Below are 12,968 nucleotides of genomic sequence, written 5' to 3'. Positions count from 1 at the left end.
CAGGGAGGAAAGTTCGTTTCGTGTCCGACAGATGCTGTCCAATCAGTCGGCCTGCGTGCGCTGATCGTTCTTTACCGCGGACACCCAGTGAAAAATCTCCTCCGCGCGTCCGACCTTCTCTACCGCCACCTCGTCTTCTATGATCGTCAGGGCCCAGCCATCCCTCTTGAGCATGTCTCTGTTTCCGTCGACGCCCAAGCCGCTCCAGAACATCCTGACCCCCATCCAGTCCTCCATCATCCGATCGCCGACGTCCGTGGTGAGGTTGAACAGCAGCCGCCCGCCGTCCTTGAGCCACCCTGCGATGCGCGCGATCATCGGCCCCTGCTCGTCCCTCGGGAGGTGGAAGAGGGAGTAAAAGGCGACGACGGCGTCGAAGGAAGCGGGCGCGAAGGAGAGCGCGGCCATGTCCGCATGGACGAGGGTCGCTTGGGGGACGTGCGCGTGCGCGAGGGCGATCTGCGCGCCGGAGATGTCGACGGCGGTGACATCGAGTCCATGCGCGACGAGGGCCTGGGTGCTGGGCACGCCGGCGCCGCAGCCGAGCTCGAGGACGCGCGCGCCCGGGGGGAGGAGCGCGAGGAGCTTCGTGAGGTGGGCGAGGCGGGTGGAGGTCGGGCGGGGCGCGGACCAGGCGAGGTAGGCGGGGGCGATGGTGTCGTAGCCGTGCTCGACGAGGGATTTGGCGGCGGACGCGCTGGGGGTGGGGAGCGTCGGGCTCGCCGGGTCGAGGATGCTGTCTGTCGCCATTTGATGCGGAGAACGACGACGTTACTGGGCTTGGGGGAGTCGACAAGCAGGAGAGGGCGCAATCATGGACGGGTGGTATATGTATCTCGACCTGACACTGACCTGACTTGATACTGGCGGAGTTGGAGGGCAGCATGCTTTCCGTGCCTGACGTCGACGACGAACCTTACCCTCAGCCTTTACACCCTCTTTGCCCCTCCTCGAACCATACGATGTTTGCGCTTGGAATACGAACGCCTCCGATCTTTTGCTTCTTACCTTGCTGGCTAGTGTCTTCTCGATGAAGGCACGCGCAAATCTTCTCACAGTTGCGCCGTCTAAGGTCGGATCGTTCCCTATCCAAACCTGTAGTTCACTGTACGTGATGGTCACTTTGAACGTGGACGATTGTACTGATATACTTTCAATTCGACTTTGACAACGTAGCAGCGCACACACAATGGCGGTAGCTACCAATCCAGCTCTGTTGATCCACACCCGCCTGCCGCAGACGCGCATTCTCCTACATTCAAATCGCTACCTGCGCTCTCGCCATCAGGGCCGACGATCTCCACTTCAGTCGCATCGTTCCTCTCCAGCGCTTCTGCCGTCGCAGCTTTTACCATCCACTTCGTGGTGTTGAGTACCGCGTCCAACTCGTCCGCCTCGGGGAGATGAATGAGCAGGTCCTCCCCGTCCTGTTTCACGTCGAACGCGAGGATTTTGTATTGCCCGTCGTTGAAGCAGTCGCCGTTGTCGAGGGAAAAGTTTTTCTTGTGCAGTGGGCAGGAGACGTAGAGATTCCCGTTCGCGTCATCTCCAACCAAACCGTGGTCAAGGACGAATGCATGTTTGTGGGGACACATCTGAGGGCCGAGTAAATGCGTCGTCGGAACATTCTTGTGAGTCCTATTCAGCTCGCACCTGTTGTGTGGCGTAGTATCCACGCCGAGGCACATGAAAGATGGCTAACGCAGAGGCACCGTACTTGACTGCTGCCGACCTAGATAGTCAAGAGAGTTGAACGACAATCAAGATCACTGTGACACCAAACTCACGTCGTTCCCGCATCACTGGGGACAAGATCTTCCACCTTCGCCATCTTTCTCCATTTCCACTGCGACCTCGGCGTTGCAATCTGACTTACTTCCATCTTCGACGGCGGGAATGCCTTGGGCCAATCTGCAGGACGTAACTGCCCACGTTCGACGATATTGTCAATAGTCTGGACGGTCTCATCCGAGTTCACGAACTGCCGGAAGGCTTTCCGACGTTTCGGGTCCTTGACAACTTGGGTCCACTCGCACTCGAAGGTCCCCACTAGTTCGCTCATCTCGCGTTCGAGGTCTCCACAAATCCCTAGTTCGTCTTCCAGGATGATCTTTTTTAGTTTCTGAGAGGGATGGCGGTCAACACACATCTTTCTGACGTTCAGGAAGAGCTTGCCTCAACGCCGCCCTCGAAGCTCTCTACCCATCGTGCTGTCCGCATCAGTTTGTCCGCCGTGCGGATATAGAACATCAAGTACCGGTCGAGGATTCGGACGACCTGGGACGGGAGGACATCTTTGGCAAACAACGAAGCATGGCGTGGGTTGGCACCGCCGTTGCCCGCGATGAAAACTGTACACAAGAGTATGCGTGAAGGGAAAAGTCCATGAGTGGGCATGCGACACGTACTGTTCCACCCTTTGTCTGTAGCGATCAACCCAAAGTCCTTGCTCTGTGCCTCGGCGCACTCTCGGATGCATCCTGACACGCCTCCTTTGATCTTGTGCGGCGCGCGCACGCCTCTGTACCTGTTTTCGAGCTCGATGGCCATCCCGACAGCGTCGCCGACACCATAACGGCACCACGATGTCCCAACACAGCTCTTCACCGTCCGCAGCGCCTTGCCATACGCGTGCCCACTCTCGAAGCCCGCTTTCACCAACTCTTCCCAGATATCGGGCAGGTCTGCCTTCTTCGCGCCGAACATGTCGATGCGCTGCCCGCCGGTAATCTTGGTGTACAGCTTGTACTTCTTTGCCACCGTCCCGATGGTGATGAGTGCGTCAGGGGTTAGCTCGCCGCCGGCAATCCGTGGGACAACAGAGAACGTGCCGTTCCGCTGTATATTGGCGAGAAATCTAGAGGTCATTCAGTCTCTGGTCGATATTTCTATGTGCGCAAGAGCGTACCTGTCGTTGGTGTCTTGGAGTTGATGAAGGTCAGGCTCCATGACGTGACGATTGAACAGGCTGGCGAGGATGCTTCCGACCGCCGGCTTGCAGGTCTCGCACCCCACGGTATCCACCGACTTCTTCCCCAGCTCGCGAATGACGTCGGTCCATGTCTCTAGTCGCTTGATTCTGGGTCACATATTAGGTCAGTGTATATCGTTCAAAGACCAAAAGACGAATCGCACCGGATGACATTGAAGAGGTCAGCGCGCGGCATGTCAAAATGAGCGCAAAGCGCTGGGCTGAGCTCCTTGCCGCTTTTTTTCATCTCCGTCTTGAAGATGCTGGTAACGAGCGGCATGCAACCACCGCACCCAGTTCCAGCCTTGGTCAAGGCCTTGAGGTCGTTCAAGTTGTCGCGTCCCGAGCGCACGCACGCGCTAATTTTCCCTTTGGTCACATTCTGATGAAATGAAGAGGTCAGTAGCGGCGGGACACGAAACATAGTGCTCTTACATGGCAGCTGCAAATCTGTGCGTCACCGTCCAAATCTGCTCCGTCGTCGCCACCATCGCTTTTGGAACCCACGATGAACTGTGATGGAGGCTGATCGAGGGGCTTGCGCTTCTTCACAATCGCGACGAGCTTGGTGTAGTCGGAAACGTCTCCGATCATCATACCACCAAGCAGATATTTGCCATCAGCAGTGAAGATGTACCTGCAGGTAATCCGTTCAGTTGAATTCGCGGTCGTATTGTATCGACTTACTTTTTGTATACGGACCCGAAAGGATCCTTGTATGTCAGACACTTGATCGGTTCGTCGCGCAAGTTCACCCCCCTATGCTTGATCTTTGGCGGGGTCGGGTCTTTGTGCACTGCTTCGACGCCACCATCCTCCAATATGATCTGCAGTTTCGCTTGCCCTTCCTTTCTGGCACCGTTCTTCTCTGCTTGTTTCTCTGCTTGTTTTCTCCTGTGGAACTCGATCGAAGATTGCATTCGAGAAGGATCTTTGTCCGCGAAAAAGTCACCGAAAGACGCGACATCGACGCCCATGAGCTTTAGCTTGGTCGACAGGTCCGGGTCATTCATCTTGCGAGGTAAGTGGGTTCCCATTGAAGTGTTCGTCTGTGTAAGATTGAACGAGAGAACTGTTGAGTAGGTGTTCAGCCTGCGAGAGGACAAATTAAATTTATAGAACGTACTGTCGGCCATTTCTATTCCGGGAGCAATTAATCCGTAAGTGTTACCTCTCCAATTTGCGCACTCCCCTATAGCGTAAACATCTGCAGCTGATGTTCGTAAATCGTCGTCCACTTTAACCCCTCCCTTGGCCTCGCACATGATACCACTATTCTTCGCCAAGTCATCTCGACCCCGAATGCCTACAGCACAGATGACCATGTCGCTAGCAAAGTGAGAGCCGTCGTCCATCTGGAACCCAGTGAAGCGCTCGTGGTCACCCGCAAAAGCGGTATTAGTGGTGATTCCAGCGACTTTGGCATTGGTTACGATCTGGACGCCCATTGCCTCGACTTTGCGCAGGACCATCTCTCCGGCGTCAGCGTCGAGTTGCCTGGACAGTAGGTACGATTGACGATTCATGATGGAGACTCTGCTGACAGTCAAATCAACGACCTTTTCTGCAAAAGAATATGTTCGCTGTGAACGTACCGCGGCAAATGGAGATCATAAACCGCTTTCGCGGCTTCCAGACCCAAAAGCCCTCCGCCCACAATGCTCGCTGATTCGACACCTTCGCGGCTGGCATATTCAATGATCTTCTCGAGGTCTGCGATCGATCGGTAAACGTAGATACCATCAGTGGAGCTGGCTTGTGCTGGAGTGATATAAGGTGGGTATGCGGCCTCAGAACCAGTCGCGAGAACAAGGATGTCGTACGAGAATGTGTTCTGTTTTGTATACAGAGCGATGCTATTAGAAGCCGAACCGGAGCATGGAATTGGTACGTACGTTCTTGCTAGTCGTCACCGTTTTGGCTTTGGTGTCGATGTCAGTGACTTGTTCTCCGATATAGAACTGGAACCGATCGGGTTCCTGCTCGGCATACCACGATGGGCTGTTCAAGTACAAGTTCTCGATGCTCCGATGCTGGAAATAGTCCGTCTAGATGGACCATTACACCAAAGTCTGTCAGTATGTGGGTAGCCCGGGACAGTACAGGAACACACCAGGCCAACACGGTTGTACGCGAAGTGGGGTTCTTCCCCACAGGTGGTGATGTGGTAATTTTGGGCTATATCGAGGTTCAGCAGCTTTTCGATGAAAGCGATGCCGACCATGCCCAGGCCAACGACAAATACGCGTCTGCGTTGACAATCTGAGGGAATGGGGTCCATGATGTCTCGAGTATAAGGTCGTTAGGACCAGGAAAGGAAACATCTGCAGTATCAATCGTCGGCGTTTGCCAGACGTTCTCCGCAATAAGGCCTTCTTTCCGCGAATCGCGTTCTACATATAACATGGCGGGGAACTTGGACTTCTTCGGGGAAAATCGACCCCATGACTGCGCATGATCGGTAGACAGACGTTCTAGGGTCATCCAAGGTACCCACTCATTTTCACTCATTTTCTTATCTCCTGCTCTGATTTGGCTTCTCGAGATGCTGTTGAAGAAGTCCTCATTTCCTAGCGGGGGCGTTTTGATTGCGATTGCGCGCTTTGCCAAAATGTTTCATGCAAGTGTAACGGCGCTTCACCCTATCTTTCCTATCTTAGCTTCATTACATCCCCTCTTCCCAACCAGCGATAGTTGCGACCGATTTGGAGCATTCTTCGAAGGTTTATAAGACACGTCTTTACTGCGGCTTGCGTCCGTCCATAGCCGCCCTTCCTGTGGTGCGTCATCGAGATTTCCCCTATGCCGTTGTCGGTCCGCTCTGTCGAACGCCTTCATGGCGGCGTGGAGAAAGAGACTGAAAAGCAGTGTGTCGTCTCCCTCTCCTTACGGTATGCTGTATGCTCAAGTGACGCACTGAAGGTCACATCTCAATGATGCAGCTGAGGAACTCCTTGGCCCTCCCTTGTTTCACATCAGCTCGTTATGGAGCCCACCCGTCTTGAACCACATAAACGGCAAAGTACTTTGTCTATTCCGCCTTCTTTCCAAAAATTCTATTCATCATGAGATAGAGCTACACTCTTCCCATCTTCACCCTCAGTAACCCGTACTCGCGTAACTTTCACCTTTCCTGGCTAGGCTTCTTTGTCGCGTTCCTTTCTTGGTTTGCATTTCCACCCCTCATCCCAGAGGCCATCAAAAGCGATTTGGCGCTTTCCACAGCACAAATCAATAACTCAAACATTGTCGCATTGTGCGCGACTTTGGTTGTTCGTTGGGTCGTCGGTCCATTGATCGATAGTGAGTAATATCCATTTTATCACATCATTTTCCAAGCTCGAATTTCGCGGTTTTTGAAGGGTTTGGTCCTCGTTATGTCATGGCCGCCCTCTTGATTGCCGGAGCCATCCCCTCTGGTCTCGCTGGAACCATTTCAACAGCAAATGGCCTCTATGCCGTCCGCTTCTTCATTGGCATCCTGGGAGGTGAGCCACATCCTATTTATATGTGTCCGCTGATCTGAATTTGATCTAGGTACATTCGTTCCATGTCAGGCGTGGACGACGGCTTGGTTTGATAAATCGATTGTGGGACGTGCCAATGCGCTGGTTGGAGGATGGGGCAATATGGGAGGGGTAGGTTTATGACCTACTGTTCATGGTCGGTAATCGCGTTTTATCGTGTATGCTGACTTGCCAACAAGGGAGTCACTTTTGCGGTTATGGTAGCTCGTAATTATCCACCTTCTCCTCTATCTCACCACTCGTGTTTGAATTGTGATTGTTGTAGTCTATCAACGGCTCATCTCCAGCGGTCTCTCTCCACACTCCGCCTGGAGAGCCTCCTTTGCTATAGTCCCCGTTCCAGCCCTTCTTTTGGTCTCTATCCTGACGCTCGTTTTCGGCACGGATCATCCTGCTGGAAAATGGTCGCAAAGACACCAGATACCGGCGGCGGCGCTTGTGCGTCGGCTTGACAACCACTCGAGCCATCCAAAGATCACGGAGAGAGAAACGGCGGACCCAGGAAATGAGGGCGCAACAGTAAATGAGGAAAAGGCTTCAAAAATGAGTGAGTTCCCTTCATCTTTTTTTGCGATTAAAACTAAGTGGTCTTGACGTTGTCTAAGTCGAGGAGCTATCATCTGATACTGATGTTGCGATCAACGAAGCTCTGACTATGACAACAGCCATCCAAATTATCTCTTCCCCGCTCACTTGGCTCCCCGCATCTTCGTATATGGCTTCGTTCGGATTAGAACTGGCGATTGATGCCAACTTGACGAGCGTTCTGTACAGCTTGTTCCATGCACGCGATAGTGCATTTGGTCAAACCACTGCGGGCTACTACACCGCTCTCTTCGGCCTTCTCAACGTCTTCACCAGACCTTTGGGTGGATATATGGCGGATGCCATCTACAAAACGCACGGCGTCCCAGGCAAAAAGTGGCTCACCCTTGGATTGTCCTTCTGCATGGGCATGGTTTCCATTGGGTTGGGACGCTACATCGAAAGTCACGTTCAAGCCCAGCTTCCTCCGTCCCGTAGGTCTTAGATTTGGGCTGCATCGGCTATGCTCCCTCTCACAATGCCAACTTTTCGTTTCCAGTCGCTGTGATTATGATATTACTCACTATCATCGCTATCTTCTGCGAGATGGCCAACGGAGCCAATTTCGCCCTTGTTCCTCACTGCAACGCATATTCAAACGGCGTCATGTCCGGTATTGTTGGCGGAATGGGTAATCTTGGTCTGTCCGTTTATTTCATCGCACATAGCATCAGACTGATATACATTATGCTCGTGCAGGCGGGATTTGGTTTACGCTTCTTTTCAGGTACCAACCTGTACCCATCGGAAAAGCATTCTGGATCATGGGTGCTGTATGCATGGTATTCAACGTGTGTTGTCTTCTGCTTGAATAATTTATGCTCTAATCTTCCATTTTAGTTGATGGTCGTGTGGATTTCTACCCCGAAATGGTGATTCAGTGATTTGTATTGTTAGACTCATTAGTCAAACATGTTTCCGGGTATGGCTCTGATGCATCGCCGCGTCTTCCAGTCCTAGATTCTCTGCGATCGGCATGGTTGGCTTTGTTTCGTGACTCCTTACGCCTCAGCATCTGCTGTAGTATTGCACAGATAGCTCGTCTACCCGCGCAGGCATCCCAGTGTTCTTGATGCGACTCGAGCATAGTAGCTATCAATATCTACACTAACGTCTAATAGGGCGTGATTCTCTTACGACATACAAAATGGAGTAATACAGAAGGCCTCTTCGTCGAATTCGCTTTACCCTCGCGGTGCGAATTTCCCGACATGGCTCTACGTGACTTCCCACCATCACTTGCAAGCCCAATAATACTATTCTTGGTCGTGCAACGGCATCTAGTCAATTCGCCCTACTCCCATGACCTGGCAGTCCCAATGATCTAGTCGCATTGCTTGATTCCAGGGTCGAGCTCTCAGATAAGGACCCTCGGTCCATATCCTCCTTAGCAGAGCTGCCCCTATCGTGCGTACCGATCCCCCTTTCGAATACGCATCCTTATCTACATATAGCTTCTTCCTTCGTCGCAAAGTGAACGCACTTAGCTAACGAGTCCCAGTCATATCCCTGTCACGCTCCCGACATCGGTTTTGCCTCTCCACCCCCTTGTCCTATTCTTTCAGCTCAAACCTACGTCGTCCATATGAGACATACCAGACATACCAACCATTTGTCGCCCACCCTTGATAGGAAAGACGGGTCAAGTTTCTCAAACGATGTCGAAGATTCCGATGCTGTTGATTTATCAAGCACTACTATTGATTCAGGCAGTCAACTGTCCACCAATATCACTAGTAACGACTCGGATAGCGATAGCGAAGATGGCTCTTTCTCGCATTCGCAACCGACCGTTCTTGTTCCTCTTTCGTTTCGTGCTGCCGAATTGAAGGAGAAGCTTCCTCTTTTACCTGCGCAGTATCCCCGAATGCCAGACGAATCTCTGAAAACACCACGCGAAGTCAGTGAAGAAGACGAGAACACACCAGACGCATGGTTAAAGCGAGATGAGAGGTTGATCAGACTGACCGGCAAACATCCATTCAGTAGGGTTTCCATATGTGTCGTTGCGTCGCTGAAAAATAAAACTATCGTTCCAGATTGTGAAGCTCCGCTTGAGACACTTTTCAACGCTGGGTTCCTCACACCAGCCTCGCTCTTTTATGTGCGGAATCATGGCCCAGTTCCACGCGTCAGCATTAATGAAGGTCGCCATTGGAAAATTGAGATCAGTGGGTGCGTATTTCTACAATCTCTCAGAATTTTCCCTTTTCTTAACGCAACTTGCTGGATTTGATAGGCTAGTGAAACGTCCCATGATTCTGTCTCTTACTGAGTTACAAAATGGCCTCGGAGGAAGGCTGCCAGTCGTTACCGTTCCCATCACTCTCGTATGCGCAGGAAATCGCCGTCGAGAACAGAATGTTGTCCGCAGATCTTTGGGCTTTAATTGGGGTGCTGCAGGTCTATCTACGGCTCTTTTCACCGGCGTGTATCTGGCAGATATATTGCGATACGTTGGAATAACGAAAGGTAAGAGAGGGGAGATTGCAAGGCACGTGGTTTTTGAAGGAGGCGATACACTGCCAAATGGGCCGTATGGGACCAGCCAGAGATTAATATGGGCACGAGAACGATCTAAAGGAATGATGATTGCTTGGAGGATGAATGGGCTGCCGCTCGAGTGCGTTTGCAACTGATCTTGTGATACCTCTAACTGATACGTGTAATTGTATATCTAGACCAGATCATGGGTATCCAGTAAGACTGGTCGTTCCGGGCCAGATTGGTGGCAGGAGCGTCAAATGGCTCAAGAAAATTGAAGTGTCAGAGCAGGAAAGCCAGCATCACTTGCATTTCTGGGTGCGTTCTTCTGTTTTCAGGGCATTGATGACGACGATAAATTAAACACCACGCCAATTGGATTACAGGATAATAAACTGCTGCCGACGCAGGTCATGCCAGATGAGGCCAGGAAGGAGCGCCATTGGTAAGCGTTCAAGTCGAGCAACAAACTTGACGCCCTTGACTCTTTTCGCAGGTGGTACGATCCAAAATACATCATCAATGATTTGAACGTCAACTCCGCCATCGCCCACCCGGTGCATGATGAAACTGTCGATGTGACGCCCCCTGAAGAGACCTCAGACCCTAAAGGCACTTTCCCCGCTCCGGCATATGCTATTCAAGGGTATGCATATGCTGGAGGTGGTAGACGTGTCTGTCGCGTTGAGCTTTCCCTCGACGAAGGAGCTACTTGGAAGCTCGCCGAGATAATGTACCCCGAAGACCTATACAGGGCCTGCTCGGTGGAGAAGATGCCAATCTGGGGAACTATGGATTCTAGCGAGAAAGAGACCAGCTTTTGTTGGTGCTTTTGGAAGTTCGAGGTGGAGCTACAACTATTATCGACGGAAGGAGTAGGCGCAATCATTGTGAGAGCAATGGACGAGAGTTTAGCATTGCAGCCAAGCGACATGTATTGGAACGCAACTGGGATGATGAAGTGAGTTCCATTCCCTTTCTGTAGCGACCAGTCGTGGGAGTAACCTGCATTCTAGTAATTGGTGGTTCAGAGTCGCCATCCATAGATTTCAAGAGGATAGGAGATTATTCTTAAAGTTCGAGCATCCGACGATAGCAGGCGTGAAGGAGGGTGGATGGATGCAACGCATGAAAGATGAATTTGGACTTGCATCTGTTCTCTCTCCAACATTTGGTGCTAAGGTTAGTACGAGGCGCGCAGAGGCAGGGAATTACACAGAAAAGTTGGAAGAAATAAAGATGACGAAGGATGGCATCAAGAAGCTGTTTACATGGGAAGACCTGCAGATGCACAAAGTAGAAAGCGATCCGTGGTTCGTGGTCAATGGCGAAGTGTATGCTGGAGCTGCGTGCGTTTCATTCAAACTATATCACCCACACAGATCTAACGACACCTAGCTTTCTTGAAAGGCACCCAGGAGGGCCTGACTCTATTACCCTAGTCGCTGGCGAAGACGCTTCTGAAGACTTTTTAGCTATACACTCCCCCGATGCGAAGAAGCAGCTTGCAGATTTTGTGAGTTCTGTTCGCAATAGCCTGACAGCCGAAACTAAAGTGTATACTACAGCATATTGGCACGTTGGAACACACACAAAGTCCTGGAAATACTCAACAGGAGCCTGACGCCGTCTTCTTGTCCAAAACATATTGGAAACGCGCAAAAATCATTTCGATCTCGCATGTTTCCCCTGACGCTCGTATTTTCAAACTTGCGCTTCAGTCGCCTGATCAGATGCTCGGATTGCCAACAGGACAGCACATTTTCGCTCGAGTAAGACGAAATAGCAAAGGAGCGAAGTCGAACTCAGGAGGTGATCTTGTCCAGCGAGCGTATACGCCGATCAGTAGCCGAGAAGCAAGAGGATTCGTTGAACTCCTGATCAAGTGCGTATACAGCCTATCACACGCTTTAGATTGATTTGCGAGCATCGGTCATGGGTAGAATTTATTTCCCTAGTCCACATTTTCCTCTTGGCGGATGCATGACTGGTACTCTCTCCGAGCTCGAAATCGGCGATTCTATTGAGCTGAAGGGTCCTCTTGGATCCTTCGTATGGAAAGGCAATGGCAAGTTCTCATGGCGCGGCCGTGAGCGCCAATCTCGAACACTTGGTCTCATCTGTGGCGGCTCCGGGATCACGCCTATTATCCAGGTCATAAGAGCAGTGTTGGAAGATGAGACTGACTCAGATACAAAAATGTGGTTGATTGATGCAAATCGGTAAACACTTCCTGACGCTATTCTCTACTTGCAACTGATGTCTGCATGCCACAGCACCGAGAAGGATATATTGCTATACGAAGAACTCCAGCATTGGGAAAAAATGAGAGCCGAACGCTTCCAAGTCCATCATGTTCTTTCAGGAGTATCGCCTGACTTCGATAGCTCGAAAGGGTACGTTCGAGAGCAACACTTCCGAGAGAATTTTCCGCCTCCCGGAGGAGACGCCGTGGTCTTTATATGTGGCCCAGTAAGGCGCTCATCACATACACAGTTATGGCATTATATTGTCTAACAATTTCTATAGCCTGGCCTGATAGAGAGCGCTGCCAAGCCACATCTCATCAAATGCGGGTGGGATTTGGAGGAAACCCTGGTATACTTCTATCAAAATCTCCTCTTCGCACATTAGTTAACACTTATTTGGTTCATACAGATTATTTTCTGAATCTACCAGTTCTTATGTTTTTATAATGGACAAGTGCCAGTATCAAGCACCAAGCTACTTCAAAGCCTGTGAGGACGATAGATCAAATGTCAACTTTGAGAAGGGACGATGTCCTTTCGGAGGCTACCGGTGCCATTTGGCTACTCCTTGTACTCTCTCCAGATGAATTGCGATCTATGCTTGGCCTTCATTCTAATTTTATCATATACATCGATTTCTCGAAGGCCACGAGCTGGGGATGTTTGCGTTCATCAAAACTGGAGTAGCTATTATCTTAGTTATTTCTTGCGAATCGTTCTTCTTGGTCACTGCGAGCCTCCGGATACGTGCGAAGAAGTCAGCCCCAATGATTGACCATTTTGACATTTGAGCTTTACGCGCCTATCGCCTTGCGGGTTATATACCTTCGCACTGCGTGCACCGCAAGGTTCTTCCCGGGATAAACCGTGGATAAAACCCTAGATATAGATAAAGTTTTTGTTTGGGTTTATCCGAGGAAACTACCAAAACACAAACTTAAGGTCTTTTTAATATTTTATTATGAGATATGAATAAATATCAGATAAACCTTAAGTTTTTTGTTTCAGTGGAAAGCCCGGAACAAAAACTTTATCTATATCCAGAGTTTTATCCACGGTTTATCCCGGGAAAAATCCTGCGGTGCACGTAGTGTCGGTGATGCGCTGATGCTGGGACTTTACGATTACTTTACGCCGCGGAAATCAAATTTA

General features: G+C 50.9%; 4 protein-coding genes across 4 annotated transcripts; 2 read left to right on the top strand and 2 right to left on the bottom strand.

Moving 5' to 3' along the window:
* Window positions 1-135: 135 nt before the first annotated feature.
* HETIRDRAFT_16010 (uncharacterized protein) lies at window positions 136-678 on the bottom strand (the record flags this gene model as incomplete). Its single annotated transcript, XM_009547469.1, has 1 exon — window positions 136-678. A coding segment is annotated over one exon (543 nt), but the record flags the coding sequence as incomplete, so codon positions are not given.
* Window positions 679-1,199: 521 nt separating this feature from the next.
* HETIRDRAFT_104673 (uncharacterized protein) lies at window positions 1,200-5,252 on the bottom strand (the record flags this gene model as incomplete). Its single annotated transcript, XM_009547667.1, has 13 exons — window positions 1,200-1,595; window positions 1,654-1,732; window positions 1,788-2,122; window positions 2,182-2,351; window positions 2,409-2,857; window positions 2,909-3,079; window positions 3,136-3,353; window positions 3,407-3,608; window positions 3,659-4,043; window positions 4,098-4,507; window positions 4,567-4,805; window positions 4,867-5,019; window positions 5,085-5,252. The coding sequence occupies 13 exons, from the start codon at window positions 5,250-5,252 to the stop codon at window positions 1,200-1,202; spliced, it is 3,375 nt and encodes a 1,124-aa protein (XP_009545962.1).
* Window positions 5,253-5,670: 418 nt separating this feature from the next.
* On the top strand, window positions 5,671-8,317 carry HETIRDRAFT_64676 (Nitrate/Nitrite transporter). Its single transcript, XM_009547584.1, has 11 exons — window positions 5,671-5,838; window positions 5,894-5,993; window positions 6,046-6,274; window positions 6,334-6,459; window positions 6,509-6,609; window positions 6,678-6,705; window positions 6,764-7,045; window positions 7,104-7,517; window positions 7,583-7,723; window positions 7,783-7,874; window positions 7,924-8,317. Exons 1-11 carry the CDS (start codon window positions 5,774-5,776, stop codon window positions 7,957-7,959), a joined length of 1,614 nt encoding a protein of 537 aa, XP_009545879.1. The 5' UTR covers window positions 5,671-5,773; the 3' UTR covers window positions 7,960-8,317.
* Window positions 8,318-8,944: 627 nt separating this feature from the next.
* HETIRDRAFT_383634 (uncharacterized protein) lies at window positions 8,945-12,544 on the top strand. The gene is made up of 13 exons (XM_009547666.1): window positions 8,945-9,068; window positions 9,123-9,258; window positions 9,323-9,706; window positions 9,765-9,885; window positions 9,954-10,012; window positions 10,064-10,528; window positions 10,584-10,916; window positions 10,966-11,083; window positions 11,136-11,452; window positions 11,511-11,789; window positions 11,844-12,039; window positions 12,097-12,165; window positions 12,226-12,544. The coding sequence occupies exons 1-13, from the start codon at window positions 8,951-8,953 to the stop codon at window positions 12,235-12,237; spliced, it is 2,607 nt and encodes an 868-aa protein (XP_009545961.1). The 5' UTR covers window positions 8,945-8,950; the 3' UTR covers window positions 12,238-12,544.
* Window positions 12,545-12,968: the final 424 nt, after the last annotated feature.

The sequence above is a fragment of the Heterobasidion irregulare genome (assembly GCF_000320585.1).
Source record: "Heterobasidion irregulare TC 32-1 unplaced genomic scaffold scaffold_05, whole genome shotgun sequence".
Lineage (NCBI taxonomy): Eukaryota > Fungi > Basidiomycota > Agaricomycetes > Russulales > Bondarzewiaceae > Heterobasidion > Heterobasidion irregulare.
This window is presented reverse-complemented; position numbering and strand designations above follow the sequence as displayed.

Bases quoted from the DNA above. Each gene is read 5' to 3' on its own strand.
- HETIRDRAFT_64676 (XM_009547584.1), top strand. From the start codon at position 5,774: ATGCCGTTGTCGGTCCGCTCTGTCGAACGCCTTCATGGCGGCGTGGAG. The intron at 5,994-6,045 runs GTACTTTGTCTA...ATCATGAGATAG, and splicing joins TGAACCACATAAACGGCAAA to AGCTACACTCTTCCCATCTT. The intron at 6,275-6,333 runs GTGAGTAATATC...CGGTTTTTGAAG, and splicing joins CGTCGGTCCATTGATCGATA to GGTTTGGTCCTCGTTATGTC.
- HETIRDRAFT_383634 (XM_009547666.1), top strand. From the start codon at position 8,951: ATGCCAGACGAATCTCTGAAAACACCACGCGAAGTCAGTGAAGAAGAC. The intron at 10,917-10,965 runs GTGCGTTTCATT...AACGACACCTAG, and splicing joins GAAGTGTATGCTGGAGCTGC to CTTTCTTGAAAGGCACCCAG. The intron at 11,084-11,135 runs GTGAGTTCTGTT...TGTATACTACAG, and splicing joins AGAAGCAGCTTGCAGATTTT to CATATTGGCACGTTGGAACA.